General features: G+C 57.8%; 1 protein-coding gene across 1 annotated transcript; it reads right to left on the bottom strand.

Annotated features, from left to right (window-relative positions):
* Positions 1 to 5,834: 5,834 nt before the first annotated feature.
* Positions 5,835 to 7,764, bottom strand: PSMG3 (proteasome assembly chaperone 3). The gene is made up of 3 exons (XM_070460598.1): positions 7,668 to 7,764; positions 6,889 to 7,126; positions 5,835 to 6,295 (listed from the first exon to the last, which is right to left on the bottom strand). The coding sequence occupies exons 2-3, from the start codon at positions 7,102 to 7,104 to the stop codon at positions 6,143 to 6,145; spliced, it is 369 nt and encodes a 122-aa protein (XP_070316699.1). The 5' UTR covers positions 7,105 to 7,126; positions 7,668 to 7,764; the 3' UTR covers positions 5,835 to 6,142.
* Between the last annotated feature and the right edge of the window lie 5,904 nt (positions 7,765 to 13,668).

The following is a 13,668-nucleotide window of genomic DNA, read 5'->3' as shown; positions in this document are numbered from 1 at the left end:
ATGTCACCTCCTCTCCCGTCACCCCCTTCAATTCCACAGGCGTCAGGATCCCTGTGCCCTGCCCAGCCCGTGCCCGGGCCGTGGGGAGCCAGCACCCTGCCCGTGGGCTCCCACACCGCTGCGGCCTGTGGCTTTTCCCGCCGCCGCGAGTTCCCGCGGGCCCCCAGCCCCACCGGCCCCCGGCGCAGTGGCCGCCCGTTATAAGCCTGGGCGCCCGCCTGTCCTGCGGCTTCCTGATCAGGTCACCCCAGCAGCCGCCTCGGCCCTGCCCCCTGCCAGGATCCCAGCCTCCTCAGAGACCTCTTCACCTCGCCGCCTCTGCTTTCTCGTCTGCAAAGGTGAGTCTGGGCTCTGCCAGCCCTTCCCTGGGGTGCTGTGTGCAGACTGCAGTCCCTGCCCCACCCAATCCCTCCTTGAGCCTCAGACCCCAGACGCAGACCCCAGACCGCAGAGCAGGGCCATGTGCCTGGCACGGCAGCCAGGGGCCCTGGGTTGGGGGGGGGGGGTCAGGCGTGGCTTCTCCAGTTTAGAGGGAAGGGCCAACTGTGCCAAGCCCGCGCATGACTGGCGAAGGGTCCCGGCTCTAGGGAGGCGAGGGCTTCAGCACCCTGGTCCTGGGGAGGGCCAGGGTGAGGCCAACCCTTCGGCCACCATGGGACTCTCCAGCCAAAGAAGGCCCTACTGCTGTCGCAGCCACGCTTCCCTGGGAGAGGTGGCCGGTCCGGCTGGGCCTGCTTGCCTGCCCATGGCTGGACACTGACCAAGCCCGTCTCGGGACAAACCTGCCCGTCCAGAGGCTGAGGCCCCTGACTGCGGGTCACCTGACAGGTGACAGGGCCCCAGGTGGCTCCTGGCCGGGCTGCGGGAGGCTGAGATGCCGCGGCCCATCACAGACCTCAGCGCCCTCGTCCTGACGCCTGTCCCTCACCTCAGTGACCTGATGCCCGGGGCTCTTGACCTGCGTAGGGCACCAAACCACCCTCCAGGCGTCCCTGCCGAGCCAGCCCCTTTCTAGGCCTCCCTGCCGCCTGGGGACATCTCTGGGGGCACGCGGCAGGCAGACTCTCCCCTCCCGCCCTCCTTGCAGGCAGGCCCTTCCCCTGCTGAGAGCCACCCACCCTGAGCTGGCCTGCCAGGGTCCTTTGATGCTCCCCGGGCCCTTGCTGACAGTGCCCATGGGCGGCAAACGGACTCACTCGTGGGCTGTGGCTGCTGCCCGCAGAACGCCCACCGACTCAGCCAACGCCTGCACGGCCTGGGCCGGGAGCCTGGTCAGGCCCCCAGGGCGCCTCTGCAGCCTGCGGGGGGTGAGGCCCGGCCTGGCCGCCCACCAGCCTGGGGACCCCGAGCCCCTCCTCCACTCCCCCTGGGCCTCAGCGGGGCGGGGGCTGAGGGTCCTTCCAGCTCCAGTTTTGGGGCAGTTTTGGAAGCGTGGCCTCCCCCTGTCCAAGGTGCTGGCTCCTTGCCTGGGCGGGGCCCTGGGCCTGAAGCCGGGGGTGCAGGGCGCCAGTCAGAGGCAGGCCCGGGACCTGCGGGTCCCTCCCTGCGTCTGTGGCCTCGGCCGACTGTGGCCTCTCCCGGCCCTGGTTTCCGCGGGTGACGGATGGCTGTGTGCGGCAGGGCAGCCCTGGTGAGCGCGGGATTCAGGAGGCTCTGCCGGCTCCTCCTAAAGGCGGCCTCGGCTGCCGCCACTGGAGGCTGGGCGTGGGGTCCCGCCAGCGAGTGCACGTGGGTGGCCTTCTGCTGCCCGGTCACCAAGCCAACCAGGCCTGCCCCGCGGCCGCGCGGGCACCCACATGGGGCCATCTCCTTGCATCCTGCCCTCTTTCCTGCCTGTGCCCAGGCCTGCTGCCCCGGTCCCCGGGAGAGCCTGTGCCTGCCGGGGTCCTGTCTGTACCTGCCCGTTGCCCCAGAGCAGACTGCCAGCCCTGGCTGCCTGCCTGGGGGGGGCACTCTTCCCGGTGGCGCTGGGGCAGGGGTGCTGACCTGGGCCTGGCCAGAGGCCCTTTTTGGTCACCTGGTGGCACCCGGGGGCCTGGCAGGGGGCATAGCCTCAGGGGTGGGGACGGGCTGGGGATGGAGCTGCTGTGGAGCTCAGAATCTCAGGGTGTGGGCATTTCTCTCCAGGGGTGCGCAGGGCCCAGCCTGGACACCTCTGTCTCCTGGGTGTGCCGGTGCGCGCGCGCACACACACACACACACACACACACACACACACACAGAGCTCACCTCCCTGGTAACGCCCTCAGCTGTCCGGCCGGGCCCGAGGCAGGTCTGACGCAGGCCTCCGGGCCCAAGGGGATGGCTGAGCTGTCCGGAACCACCGCCAGACCTCCAGGCCTCTGCCGTGCCTCCTCCCGGCCGCCTGGGTCAGTCCGATAGGCCTGCTGCTGGGAAGTGCTGGCCTTGCCCCGGACCCAGCAGACGCCTCCCTGCCACCCGCCCCAGCCACCCTGCCAGGCCGGCCCTACCTGCCCGGGTAGCCCGGCCACGCCCTCCACTGTGCCCTGCCCAGGGTCGGGGCCGGCCATCCTTCCCACCCACCACCCACCTGCCTATCGCGTCTCCGACCCCAGGGTGTGGTCCTGCTGGACCAGGGATGGCTGTGGCTCTGGTTCCTGCGTCTGCCCAGCCCGTCTGTGTGGCCGGGGGTCTGAGGCCCACTTCACGTGCGGCGAGGGTTGAGTGGGGTGACGTGGTGTCTGCCACACCCAGAGCACCCCGACCCAGCCCTGCTCCTTTCACGCTGTTCCATCTTCCTGTCTTCTGTCCCTTCTGCCCTCAACTGCCCCACATCAGGGAGCCGCGCCTCCCAGGGCTCCGGCACCTCCCGCGTCTCGCAGTCCATGCGCAATGTACCATCCTGACGTCCCTGGTCCCCACAGGAGGCCAGGCCTGCCCCCTGCTCTGCTTCTGTGACTGTGGGAGCCGATGGCGCGGTCACCGTCCACGTCACTCAGCCACCTCTGAGCTCACGGATCCAGCCATCACCTTCGTCCCCTGCCCAGCGCCCCCTCCTGATTTCTGGTTTCGCTCCAAGGTGCTAAACAAAACAGCCAACACCAGCTTATCCAGCTGAGCCCGCAGCCGCTGCCTCACTCCACGGGTTGCCCGTCATAATTGGTTCAGGTGGATCCACGGCTCCGTCAAACCCCAGACAAGCTGCTTGGATGGATAACCTAGGGCAGCCGCCCTCCTGGCCTCTCTTGACTGCCAAGGGACCCACTCGGCCTTGACTCTGAGCCAGAGCTGCAAGCCTGTGTCCACTTAGGAAAAGGCGGCGAGCAGGAGGGGAACGTGGGCTTCTCTGCTTGCAACTCAGCAGCAGGAGTGTCCACCCCACACTGCATGTCCATCCCACACCACACCGCGTGTCCACCCCACACTGCATTAGTCCAAGGGCATGGCCTTGAACAAGGGCACTTCCTGCGCCTGTCGGTGTTGCAGGGGCTGGCACATCGGCCCCACGTGCGTTATTCACATTCAGCCATAAATTGCTGGGAGTTGTAATTACAGTTTGAATGCTGGGTGAAGCACCATATGCAGCCTTTCCATCTAAAGGAATAACAATTTCCATGAAGCCGACAGCCCTGCCTGCGGAAAGCCCGGCTTTATGGATCTCTTTATTGGAGCATGTATCTCTCCTCCTGAATTATAGCAGCTGTGAGCAGAGCACCGCGGAAAACAAGGGCCAAGCGCCTTCTCACGAGCCGCTCATCTTGATTTACAAGGCAGAGCAGAGCAGCGAGGTGCTGGCTTCAGTGATGGAAGTCTTTGCTCTCGATAGCCACCAAACAGCTTCGGGCAGCTGTACGTACCACTCCGGACAGCGCTGGGGACCCTGCTTTCAGTCATACGTCAGCCGTCCCCCAACATTCCAGGCAGGCAGCCATGGGACAGCACAGATAACAGAGGCTCAAGTGTATTTGTATCCTGGGGCCAGTCCCCTGCAGGTCTGAGCAACTCGCCTGGTCCTGCTGAGCCTCCATTTCCTCCACTGTCCACCTGCCTCTCAATAACAGTCACGAGGGCTCGGTCAGACAGCGGGGGCGCCGCCAGGGCCTGGTGCGCAGGACGCCTCCGGACGAGGCCGCACCAGAGCTCTGCATGCAGAGCAGGGAGGGACATCCGCCTGCAGTGTCGATGAGGATGGCCTGTCCCTCAGAACGGGGACCAAGGAGTGTCAGCAAGGGGCTGGGGCCGGGTAAACAGTGTGGAAAAGTGAAACTGGCTAAGTCACGTCCAACTCTGCAGCCCCATGGACTGTAGCCCGCCAGGCTCCTCTGTCCATGGAATTCTCCAGGCAAGAATCCTGGAGTGGGCAGCTTTTCCCTTCTCCAGGGGATCTTCCCGACCCAGCGATCACACTCCTGTCTCCTGCACTGCAGGTGGATTCTTTATCAGCTGAGCTGCCAGGGAAGACGGTGTGGCCCATCCAAGGAGTGTTGGTGAGGGGCCTGGGGCCGGGTGACTAATGTGGCCTCAGGGCCCTCCGCTTGCTTCAAACCCCAGCCCTGCCGCTTGGTGGCAGCGTGCCCCCGATTCAACTGCAGTGTAGGTGAGAGGAGTGACCTTGTGGGGTGGGCGGGAGGATTAAACGTGTTAACAGGATTGAAGGGTGAGCCCAGAGCTCACCAACGGGCAGCATGAGCTGGACGTCTCATACATTTAGGGGCCGAGTCAGAAAACCAAAGCTGCAAATCTGGAGTTAGCCCCAGGCTGGAGCCTGACCCGAGGTTTAGGTTCCCAGCTGCTCAAGCGGGAGAAGCGTGTTTCCAGACTCGTCTGATGCTTAGATGACAAGCACGCTGATTACAGGCTGATACAGATTGAGGCGGCTCCGTGCACCCAGCCAGGCGCCGGTTCTGCAGGATTCCCACCCCCCACCCCCCAATCATTCCCAGGTCCTGCCATGCCCCCAACACATCTCTCCTCCAGTATCTGTGTCCCCATAGCTGCCGGGACCTGGGTTGCCCCTCGGGTCCGCACACATGGGTGGACAGGCCTTTCCCTTCTCTGGTTGGTCAGCTGCTTTCTGGCCTTTAAAGCATTCGCGCAGGCCCCCCAAGTGCGGACGCCAGGTGGGGTCTTCTCAGGAGAAAGGCTGGGGCTGAGAGCGAGCAACAGGGAGGCGGGACCCGGGGCCCCCAGCCAGATGTGGCCGCCAAAGAGCCCTGTGCCTCCAGGCGTGGATCTGCCTGTTTCCCTGGGTGGGGGCCTGGCTCCCAGGTCCCTCAAGCTCCCCACACAGGGGCATCTGCACCCGCTCTGGAAGCCTGGTGGACCCTCGTAGACTGCCCGGCCCTCCTGACACAGGTCACCGGGTCACTCCGCAGGTGTGTGCCTGCGGGCTTACCCGACAGTCCTGAGGGGCTGTGACGGTGTGTCCCCGGCATCTGCTGAGGGAACGAGCCTTTGAACACGGCTGTCCTGTCCCATGCTCAGCAACCTCACTGAACCCTTCTCAGGTTACACCAGCATCGTGGTCTCGACATCACCGGTCCCAGTCTGCGCTTCTGCCTCCCGGCCATTCTCACAAGCACCTGCGCCAGTGGGGGATGCTCCTCTACCCCCCGCCTTTAAGCACACGGCTCTGGAGGCTAGCGGCCAGCCCACCGTGAGGATGTGAACGGCGTCTGGGCAACGGAAGGCTCAGAAAAGCCACAGGAAGAGGAGCAGGATGAGGAAAGGGCAGTCAGCTCCTGCAGCCATCTCACCATGTGAACCTCAGATCGAGCTTTTGCCAAATAGGTTTTCCTCCCCCTGGCCGTTCACTGCAGTAAACGTGTGCTGTGTCCCTGACATTTCTCAGCATTGTTAAGAATGGTAAGGTATTTGGGAATATGCATTTATTTTTAATTAAAAAAAAAATTTCCCCCAACATTTAACGGCCTTGACTCATTTCGTCAATTCTCACACAGGTACAACTGTCTGGACCTGGGGAGGAGGACTCACAACCTTCTCAGGACACGTTTCCTGTCCTCCCTCCACGGGGGACGTCAGCCTCCAAACCAAGGTCAGCCTGAGGAGTTTGTGCCTCTTCTAGCTTCAAGGGCCACAGCCAGAGAGCTCCTCCTCCTAACTCAAGGAGGACCTTCAGATCCTTGCGTCCCTCGGGACGGCAGGGGTGGCCGCTCCAGGTTCACCACACCTGGCACGTCTGGATCACCTCCTTCAGGGCCTTCACCACCTCCATGTTCTTGTCCTTCATGGCCAGGGCGAGGAGAACGGCTCTGTTTCCAGCTTCTTGAGACACAAATGCCACCAGGTTCTTTGCAAAGACATGGACGAGAGGCTGATAAAGGGCAAGAGGAGAAAACTGCTTTAACTGAAAGAAACCTTTTTCTTCTTAATGCCTTCTCCCAGTACCTCTCAGGAGCCCAGGCCAGCTTCCCACTCCATTAAATCATCACCTGGCTAGTGGGGAACGACAGTGATTCAGACTTAACAAGACCCTCTGGACACTCAGTCATAAACACACTGCTTGGGAGCATCATTAAACGTGTTTCCTTAGTGCTTTCCGGCTCCTGCCTCTCCTGGTTATCTCTACTCTGGAAGGGCCGTGAGAGTCCCCAGAGAGAAAGCCTGTCAGACCTCACAGATGATCTTTCCAGAATGGGGCAGGACAGGCACTCATAACCATAGGTACTACGATGGGGTCACACTGCGGCACAGGCTTGCATTACAAAATCAATGCCTCTGCGTGTCTGACTGATAAAATGCTGATGAGTTGCATGTAGCAGGTGCACACCTTCAAATTATCTGGGAGGCCCGAACAATGCTGCCTTGGGCTGTGGTGGCGGGGGAAGACAGGCAGTGCGCTTGCCTACCAGATGCTCCACATTCTGACAAAGTATGGGCACTGGGAGCCCTTCCCAACCACATTACCTCATCCTTCCCGAGGAGGACTTTCGTGGTCAGCACAGGCTTGCCGATGTCACTAGTCACACTGCTGGGTTCCAGGGAGACCAGGGTACCCATCTTCCCCAACTGGGTCACCACTACCAGGATGTGACTGCTGAAGGCTGTGCAGACCACCTGAGTGGGGACTCCACACACCACTGCAGTCTTCTGTTTGGATGTCACCAATGGTTTACCTTCCATAGCTGAGTCTGCTCAACGGCACCTTTCATTACGTTAAGAAAAAACGAAAATAAGTAAATCGATCAATGGCAGACAGCCTGGGAGCTCCAGAATAAACACTATTTGGCATTAAAAGAGAAACACAAGTTGGCCCATTCAAAAGCCTGTGTCTGTTCGCCCACACAGGCTTTATTCCCCGGAACTTTCTGGATTCACTCAGACACACAGAGGTACACAGGCTGGATGTCAAAGTACGCTCCTCCTGTGGAGGCAGACGAGGGCTCGCCTTCCCCGCGCGGGGGCCCCACCCCACCCCACCCCGAGGGCCCTCCCTGAGTCCCGGCGGCCCGCCCTCGAAGGGGGAGTAGGCGCCGCAGGTTCGGAAACCCGGCAGAGCGGCAGGCCGCGCCTCCGCCGCCCCTCCGGCCCGCCCACTAGTCGTTTTCTGCGTCTGGGGAAACCATCAGTCCCACAGAAGTAGCAACACCCCGACTAAAGTGCGAGGAAGAGGGCGGCGGGGGCCGGCCGGCGCCCGCGGGGGCGCCCAGCCTCTCCGCCCGTCGCCAGCCTCGCGGAACACCCACCTAGCCCGCCACCCGCCATGCCGCCCGCGCTCACCGCGCCGCGCCCGGAAGTGACGCACGCAGGCGCCGCGGGCCCGCCCCCGACAGGCCCCGCCCTACGAGCGCCGAGCCGGAGCTGCGAGCGCCGAGCCCTCCCGCTCGCTCCGCCCCCCCGCCGGAAGTGCAGCCTGAGGGACTTCCGGTTCCGGCGGCAGCCTCGGGACTCTGAGTTGTAGGGTTCCGTGCTTCCGGGCAGGGAGGGTTGGGCGCCATGTTTGCGGAAAGAGGCTTCCCCACCACCCCGTGGGCCTCTGGCCCTTGGCCCTCAGGCGAAGGGCGTCTGACTTCTCCAGAAGTGCGTGCTCGCGCCCTCCTGAGGGAGACCCTGCAGCTCTGTGGTTGAGGAAGCTCAGAAACGGGGTTTCTGGCCCCTTGGCCATAGGCTCCAGGACCCTCAAGGAAGCACGGGGAGCTGAGAGAAAAGCAGGGCCGGCCGCCACTTTAAGCGCCGAAAACATTCCAGTCAGGACCGTTTTCCGTAGGGCGCAGGAGACCTCAGTGTGGGACCCTCCGGGTTCATCCCAAATGCCTGTTGACTGAAACAAAACACACGACCTAGAAGTCGGACGAAACTTGTCCAAAAGCTGGACAAAGCTGAGTACTTAAGCCCAGGACGCAGCATCTCAGATAACTGAGGGACTGGCCCGAAGAGGTAAGGGAGGAGGCAGGGTATATAGGGGTTTTTGCAACAAAGATCAGGTAGTCCGAAATCAGCACATTGCGTAATAAAGGAAAACCAGGCATCTCTAGGAATTCAGCGCTTTCCGATGCGCTGTTAGCCTCCTGGGGCCAGCGCTTTCTCACCCCGAGTCCCCTCAGGGTGCACCTCGGGCGGCTGTGATGCGATGGCCTGTGCTTACTGGCACGTCAGGTGACATTTTTCATTTAGAACAACAGGAACCAGTGGGGATTTACAGCCAAGGTTCAGGATAGGGTCAGTGGGTGGAAAGTTACTGAGAGGAAGGGGTTGAGGGGTTTCTCGGCAGGAAAACCTAGCAGAATTCCTGCTGGAGGCAGGCCAGGGTGGCCTCAGACCACCTGGGGGACGGCGGGGTATGAGAAACTGGTTAGACATTGGCGGTTACCAGACATGCAGGATTGGGGGAGCAGTTCTTGCTAAGACTGGAAAATGCAGAGACATCACAGAAGTCCCGAAGTGAGTGCCTAGCTGGGAAAGAGTTGAGAGGGACTCCCTGGGGGTCCAGTGGGTAAGACTGTGCTCCCAGTGTAGGGCTCCATTCCTCGTCAGGGGCTAGGTCCCATATGCTGCAGCTAAGCCCAAGTGCTGCAAGGAAGACCCAGCGCAGCCAAAATTAAATAGAATGTGGAATAGAAGTTTTAAAAAAACAGTTCAGGGAGTACAGTCTGGTCTAGGAGAGAATCTTTGTCAGTATGCTCTGCCTGGTAGTAACAAAAGTCTTTTTTTTTTTTTTTTAAATCTTTTGGGGGCTTTCCGGGGGGCTCAGTGGTAAAGACCTGCCTGACAGTGTAGGAGACAGGTTCAGTTCGTGGTCTGGAAAGAGTCCACATCCTGAGGGGCAGCTCCGCCTGTGCACAACTTCTTAGCCTGGGCTCTGAAACCCACAAGGAGAGAAGCCGCCACAACGAGAAGCCCAGCACCACAGTAGAGTGTATCCTCCGCTCACCACAACTAGCGAGAAGCCCTCGCAGCAACGAAGACCCACACAGGAAAACACATATATTTGAAAGTCACTGAGTTTTTAGAAAACCTCTTTTGGCTGTACCACGTGGCATGTGGGATCTTAGTTCCCTGACCCGGGATGGAACCCACGTCTCCTGCATTGGAAGTGCGGAGTCTTAACCACTGGACCTCTAGGGAACTCCCTTAGGCCTTTGAACTCCTTTAGGTGGTAGCAGGAGCCTCTACCCTCAAAAGCCCTTATGGGCTAGGCTTCCACGGCCAAGGGAATGATAATAGCTGACATTTATTTGTCACTTAGTGTGTGCCAGAGTTGTGCCAAGTGCTTTCCTATAGTAACATGTTTAATCTTAACCCCACTAAATGGATACATTATCATCCCTGTTGTATAGACAGTATGTTCAGAACTTGCCCAAGATCACAAAGCTGATAAGGGCGGGATCTGGGCTTCCGAACTTTACCCTTGATTACTGGTCTCACGATGCACACGCCCAGGTGAAGGGCAAGAGCAGGGGCAGTGCTGTCCTGCAGCAGGATAATTTCTGGTCCCCCCAGGGGTCTGAGAGCACCCCGCCCCACCACCACCACGGCACACATCTCTCTCTCTGAGCTGAAGTGGTGTTGGCAGAGGAGGGTTCATGTGCTGACCCTGCAGTAATCAGAGCCTTGACCTCTCCCTGAAGAGACGAACACCCCCTCAGAAGCCTTTCCGGCTTCCTGACAGGCCTGTGGAGGCAGATTCCCCGGCCTGGTCTGTCCACATCACTTAACCCTTTAGGAAGCCCTGTTTTCATGTCCAACTCTCTGCGATTCCATGGACTGTAGCCCACTAGACTTCTCAGTCCATGGGATTTCCCAGGCAAGAATACTGCAGTGAGTTGTCATTTCCTCCTCAGGGGATCTTCCTGACCCAGGGATTGAAACTGTGTCTTCTGCCTTAGCAGGCAGATTCTTTACCGCTGAACCACTTGGGAAGCCCTAGGAAACTTTGGCACCCTCCTATCCTTAACTGCTTTTTCTCAGGGTTTAAAAACTCCGTGCACAATCCATGTTACGTCAGATGAAGCATGCTCCTTGCACAGTGATTTCTGGCGGCATGAAAGAAAAAGGAATGTCTGCAAAACATGATCAAGATAGACATAAAAGTCAAGAGAAACCTTGTATTTTGAGCTTTTTTTGCAGCCAGTTCACCGAGGGAAAGATTAGGAGTTTCATGGTTCTGATATTCAAAAGAAGAGGCATACAGTTTCTCAGGAGGATCTAGGTTTTTGTGGCTCTAAATTTAAACACCCGTCCATCCACACATGCCTCAAAAGCCAATTGCCAATGTATTGCCATGTGAAACCTGCAAAAGTAGGTTCATTTTCTTTTATTTACCAATTCATGCATTCTCTCTATGTAGGCAAATAGGTACAAGAAATCTGACCCCTCCTGAAGAAACCCCACCCAAAACAAAACAAAACCCCCCAAGTCAGGAATAAGCTTATCGCTTTTATTAAAGAGATGCTGAAGAACAAAGTAGATAGTTTTTTAAAGATTCTTTTTGATGACTGTTTTTTAAGTCTCTGTTGAATTTGTTGTTATATTGCTTCTGTTTTATGTCTTGGATTTTTGGCTGTGAGGCTTGTGGGACCTTAGCTTCCTGACCAGGGATGGAACCCACAGCCCCTGTGTTGGAAGGTGAACTCTTATTTTCACTGGACTGCCAGGGAAGTCCCCAGACTAGATAATGTTTTTATGATGGTGTTCTTTGGTTTAGATCTTTGGTAAAGACTGAGTATGAAGGACACATGAGGTGAGATGCCGCCCCAGACTGAGGTGATGGCCGTCGGGGGTGGGGGGGGGCTTCCTGGTGGGCTGAGTGGGAGTGTGAGCAGAATTGACACACTTACAATATCGGACCAGGAGGTCGCCGCCTGCCCCCGACTACCTGAGTGCAAGATGAGACTTGAACTGGAAAGAAAGATCCCTTAAGGGAATTCACTAAAAATGGGAGTAACATAGTAATGATGTCAATGGTGGGGCAAAAGAGTTTGAGAATTTATCTTGAAAAAAAAAAAGGAGGGGGAGTATTTTGAATTTGTCTTGTATTCAAGGGAATTTAGGTTCTTAATGCAATGATAAGTTGTAGAACCAATGAAGAATTAATCAGGTGTTGTTTTGGCAGGTAATAATTTTTCCAATAAAGTGTATACTAGCTCTCCATGTTCTCCTTCACATCGTGTATGATTTTCTCAGCTCTGTCATAAAAAAGGTCAGTTGTGCTGAGATGTATAAGCTCAGCATCCGTTTCCCCAGGAGCCCCTCCTAGCCCCTTGCTGTTCACGTCACTCAGTGGGAGCCCCAGTGTGACACCAGCTTTGTCAGGTTCCTGGTCCTCAGTCGCACAGTCAGGCCCTCCCACACTTGCCAACGGCTTTGGGCCGGGTCTGAACATCACTCAGCTTTTTTTTTATGGACTTTCTGAAATTTTACATGTTTTGCAAGATTTACAATCTGACTTGATCTGCACCGCACTTCCACAGCCTCACAACATGACTCCCAGGGCGTTCAGTGTTGGGGGTGTGTGTGTGTGAGAGAGAGAGAGACAGAGAAAGAGGCGGAGAGAAGTAGATTCTGGAGCTACGCAGTGAGGGACGCCTGAGCGGAGCCCGATTACGCAAATAGTCAGTCCGTTCATGAAACTCCTTGTGTGATGACCATGTCTCTTCCTCTGCGGCCTCCGGACCGCAGGCTCCCAGGCGGCCGAAACCTGGACCAGCAGGACTTCAGGCATCGCAGTCTTGCAACAGGCAAGGCATGGCCAGGGTTTGCCTCGGTCTTGCAGAGGCAACATCCCTCTAAATTTTTATGAGATGCGGCAGTTAGTGGAACCCCTTTACTTATTTATTTGGCTGCACCTCCTGGCTTTCGGGATCTCACTTCCCTGACCAGCAGTTGAACATGGGCCGCAGGCAGTGAAAACAGTACTAACCACTGGACCACCAGGGAAGTCCCAGAACCACTTTATTTGTATGAATGATGCTCGCTCTCACTTCTCTTGGCCAGTCTGGGTCACAGCCATTGGAGATTACATTTGTAATGCATGCCTGAGACACAGCCATCAGATACAGATATTTTATTACATTTAGATCATAGATAGCTTCGAGTGAGTGAGAAACCTGCATCCATTCAGATTTTTTCGAGTGTAGGTGGCAGACACAGATGTGAAACCATCTTCTGCCGAAAAGGAGAACAGACGGGTTTGTACAGAGGAGACCAGAGCCCTGACATCTCCCTCTGCCTCTCAGCTCTGCAGCTGCATGGGCGAAACCACCAGCCTCCACACCTCAGCAGCTTCCCTTTCCTTGGGTCCCCAGTGCAACTCTCATGACTGAATCTCCTTAGACCATCCTGGGCCACGTGTCTGTTCTTGACTTAGTCACTGTACAAAAAGTTAATGTCAGGAATTCCCTGGCTGTCTGGTGATTAGAACTCGGAGCTTTCCCTGCTGTGGGTTCAGTCCCTGGTCGCAGAACTAAGATCCCGCGAGCCGTGTGGCTCAGTCAGAAAAAGAAAAGAAACAGTTAACACAAAAGCATTAACCCATGTATCTAGGAGTTTAAAAAATACTTCTAAATAACACATGTCAAAGAAGAGGTTGCAAGTGGGAACGACAGAATAATTAGGACTTTCTACTGGAAACCACTCGCTCACTTTCCACTTGTATGGTTCAGCCTGTCCTGGGCATTCCCTACCAGTGGGCTGGCGTTCTGTGGCCTTTCGTGTCCGGCTTCCATCCCTCAGCCTTTGAGACTCAGCTGTGGTCTGCCTCTGTCAGTGCTTTATCCCTCTTGGAGAAACCATTCTTGCTCGTTCAACAATTGGGGGCATTAAATGACATCCCACTTGCAGAAGGGGCTCCTTTAGGGCCTGGCCCACACGAGGCGCTTACAGACTCCCCTTGCCCTCACGAGTCATGGAGTTTCCCTGGCAGTGCCCTGCACACAGGCCCTCGCGTGATCCGTGACACCAGCCTCTCCGTGCGCCAAGCTCTGGCAGCAGCAGAAAGACCGGGAGAGGCTCAGTCCCTGATTCCCCTCGATGCCGGCTCTGGTGTCAGAGCAGCGTCCTAGGGACCGTTGGGGCTGTGAGGTCCTGATGCAACGGCCCCCTCTCCGGAGAAAGGCTGTGATGACGCAGAAGCCGCGCCTTGCTGGAACAGGACGTGCGTTCAGAGGCAGGCACGAGAGCTGTGGGGGCCGCGAGGGCCAGCGTGGCGACCAGGGTCAGCCTCAGGGTGTCTGCAGACCTCTGTGCATT

Source organism: Odocoileus virginianus, chromosome 33 (genome assembly GCF_023699985.2).
Source record: "Odocoileus virginianus isolate 20LAN1187 ecotype Illinois chromosome 33, Ovbor_1.2, whole genome shotgun sequence".
Lineage (NCBI taxonomy): Eukaryota > Metazoa > Chordata > Mammalia > Artiodactyla > Cervidae > Odocoileus > Odocoileus virginianus.
Note: the sequence above shows the minus strand (reverse complement) of the source record. Positions and strands in the feature narration are given on the sequence as shown.

Bases quoted from the DNA above. Each gene is read 5' to 3' on its own strand.
- PSMG3 (XM_070460598.1), bottom strand. From the start codon at position 7,104: ATGGAAGGTAAACCATTGGTGACATCCAAACAGAAGACTGCAGTGGTG. The intron at 6,296-6,888 runs GTAATGTGGTTG...GCCCTTTATCAG, and splicing joins TCCTCCTCGGGAAGGATGAG to CCTCTCGTCCATGTCTTTGC.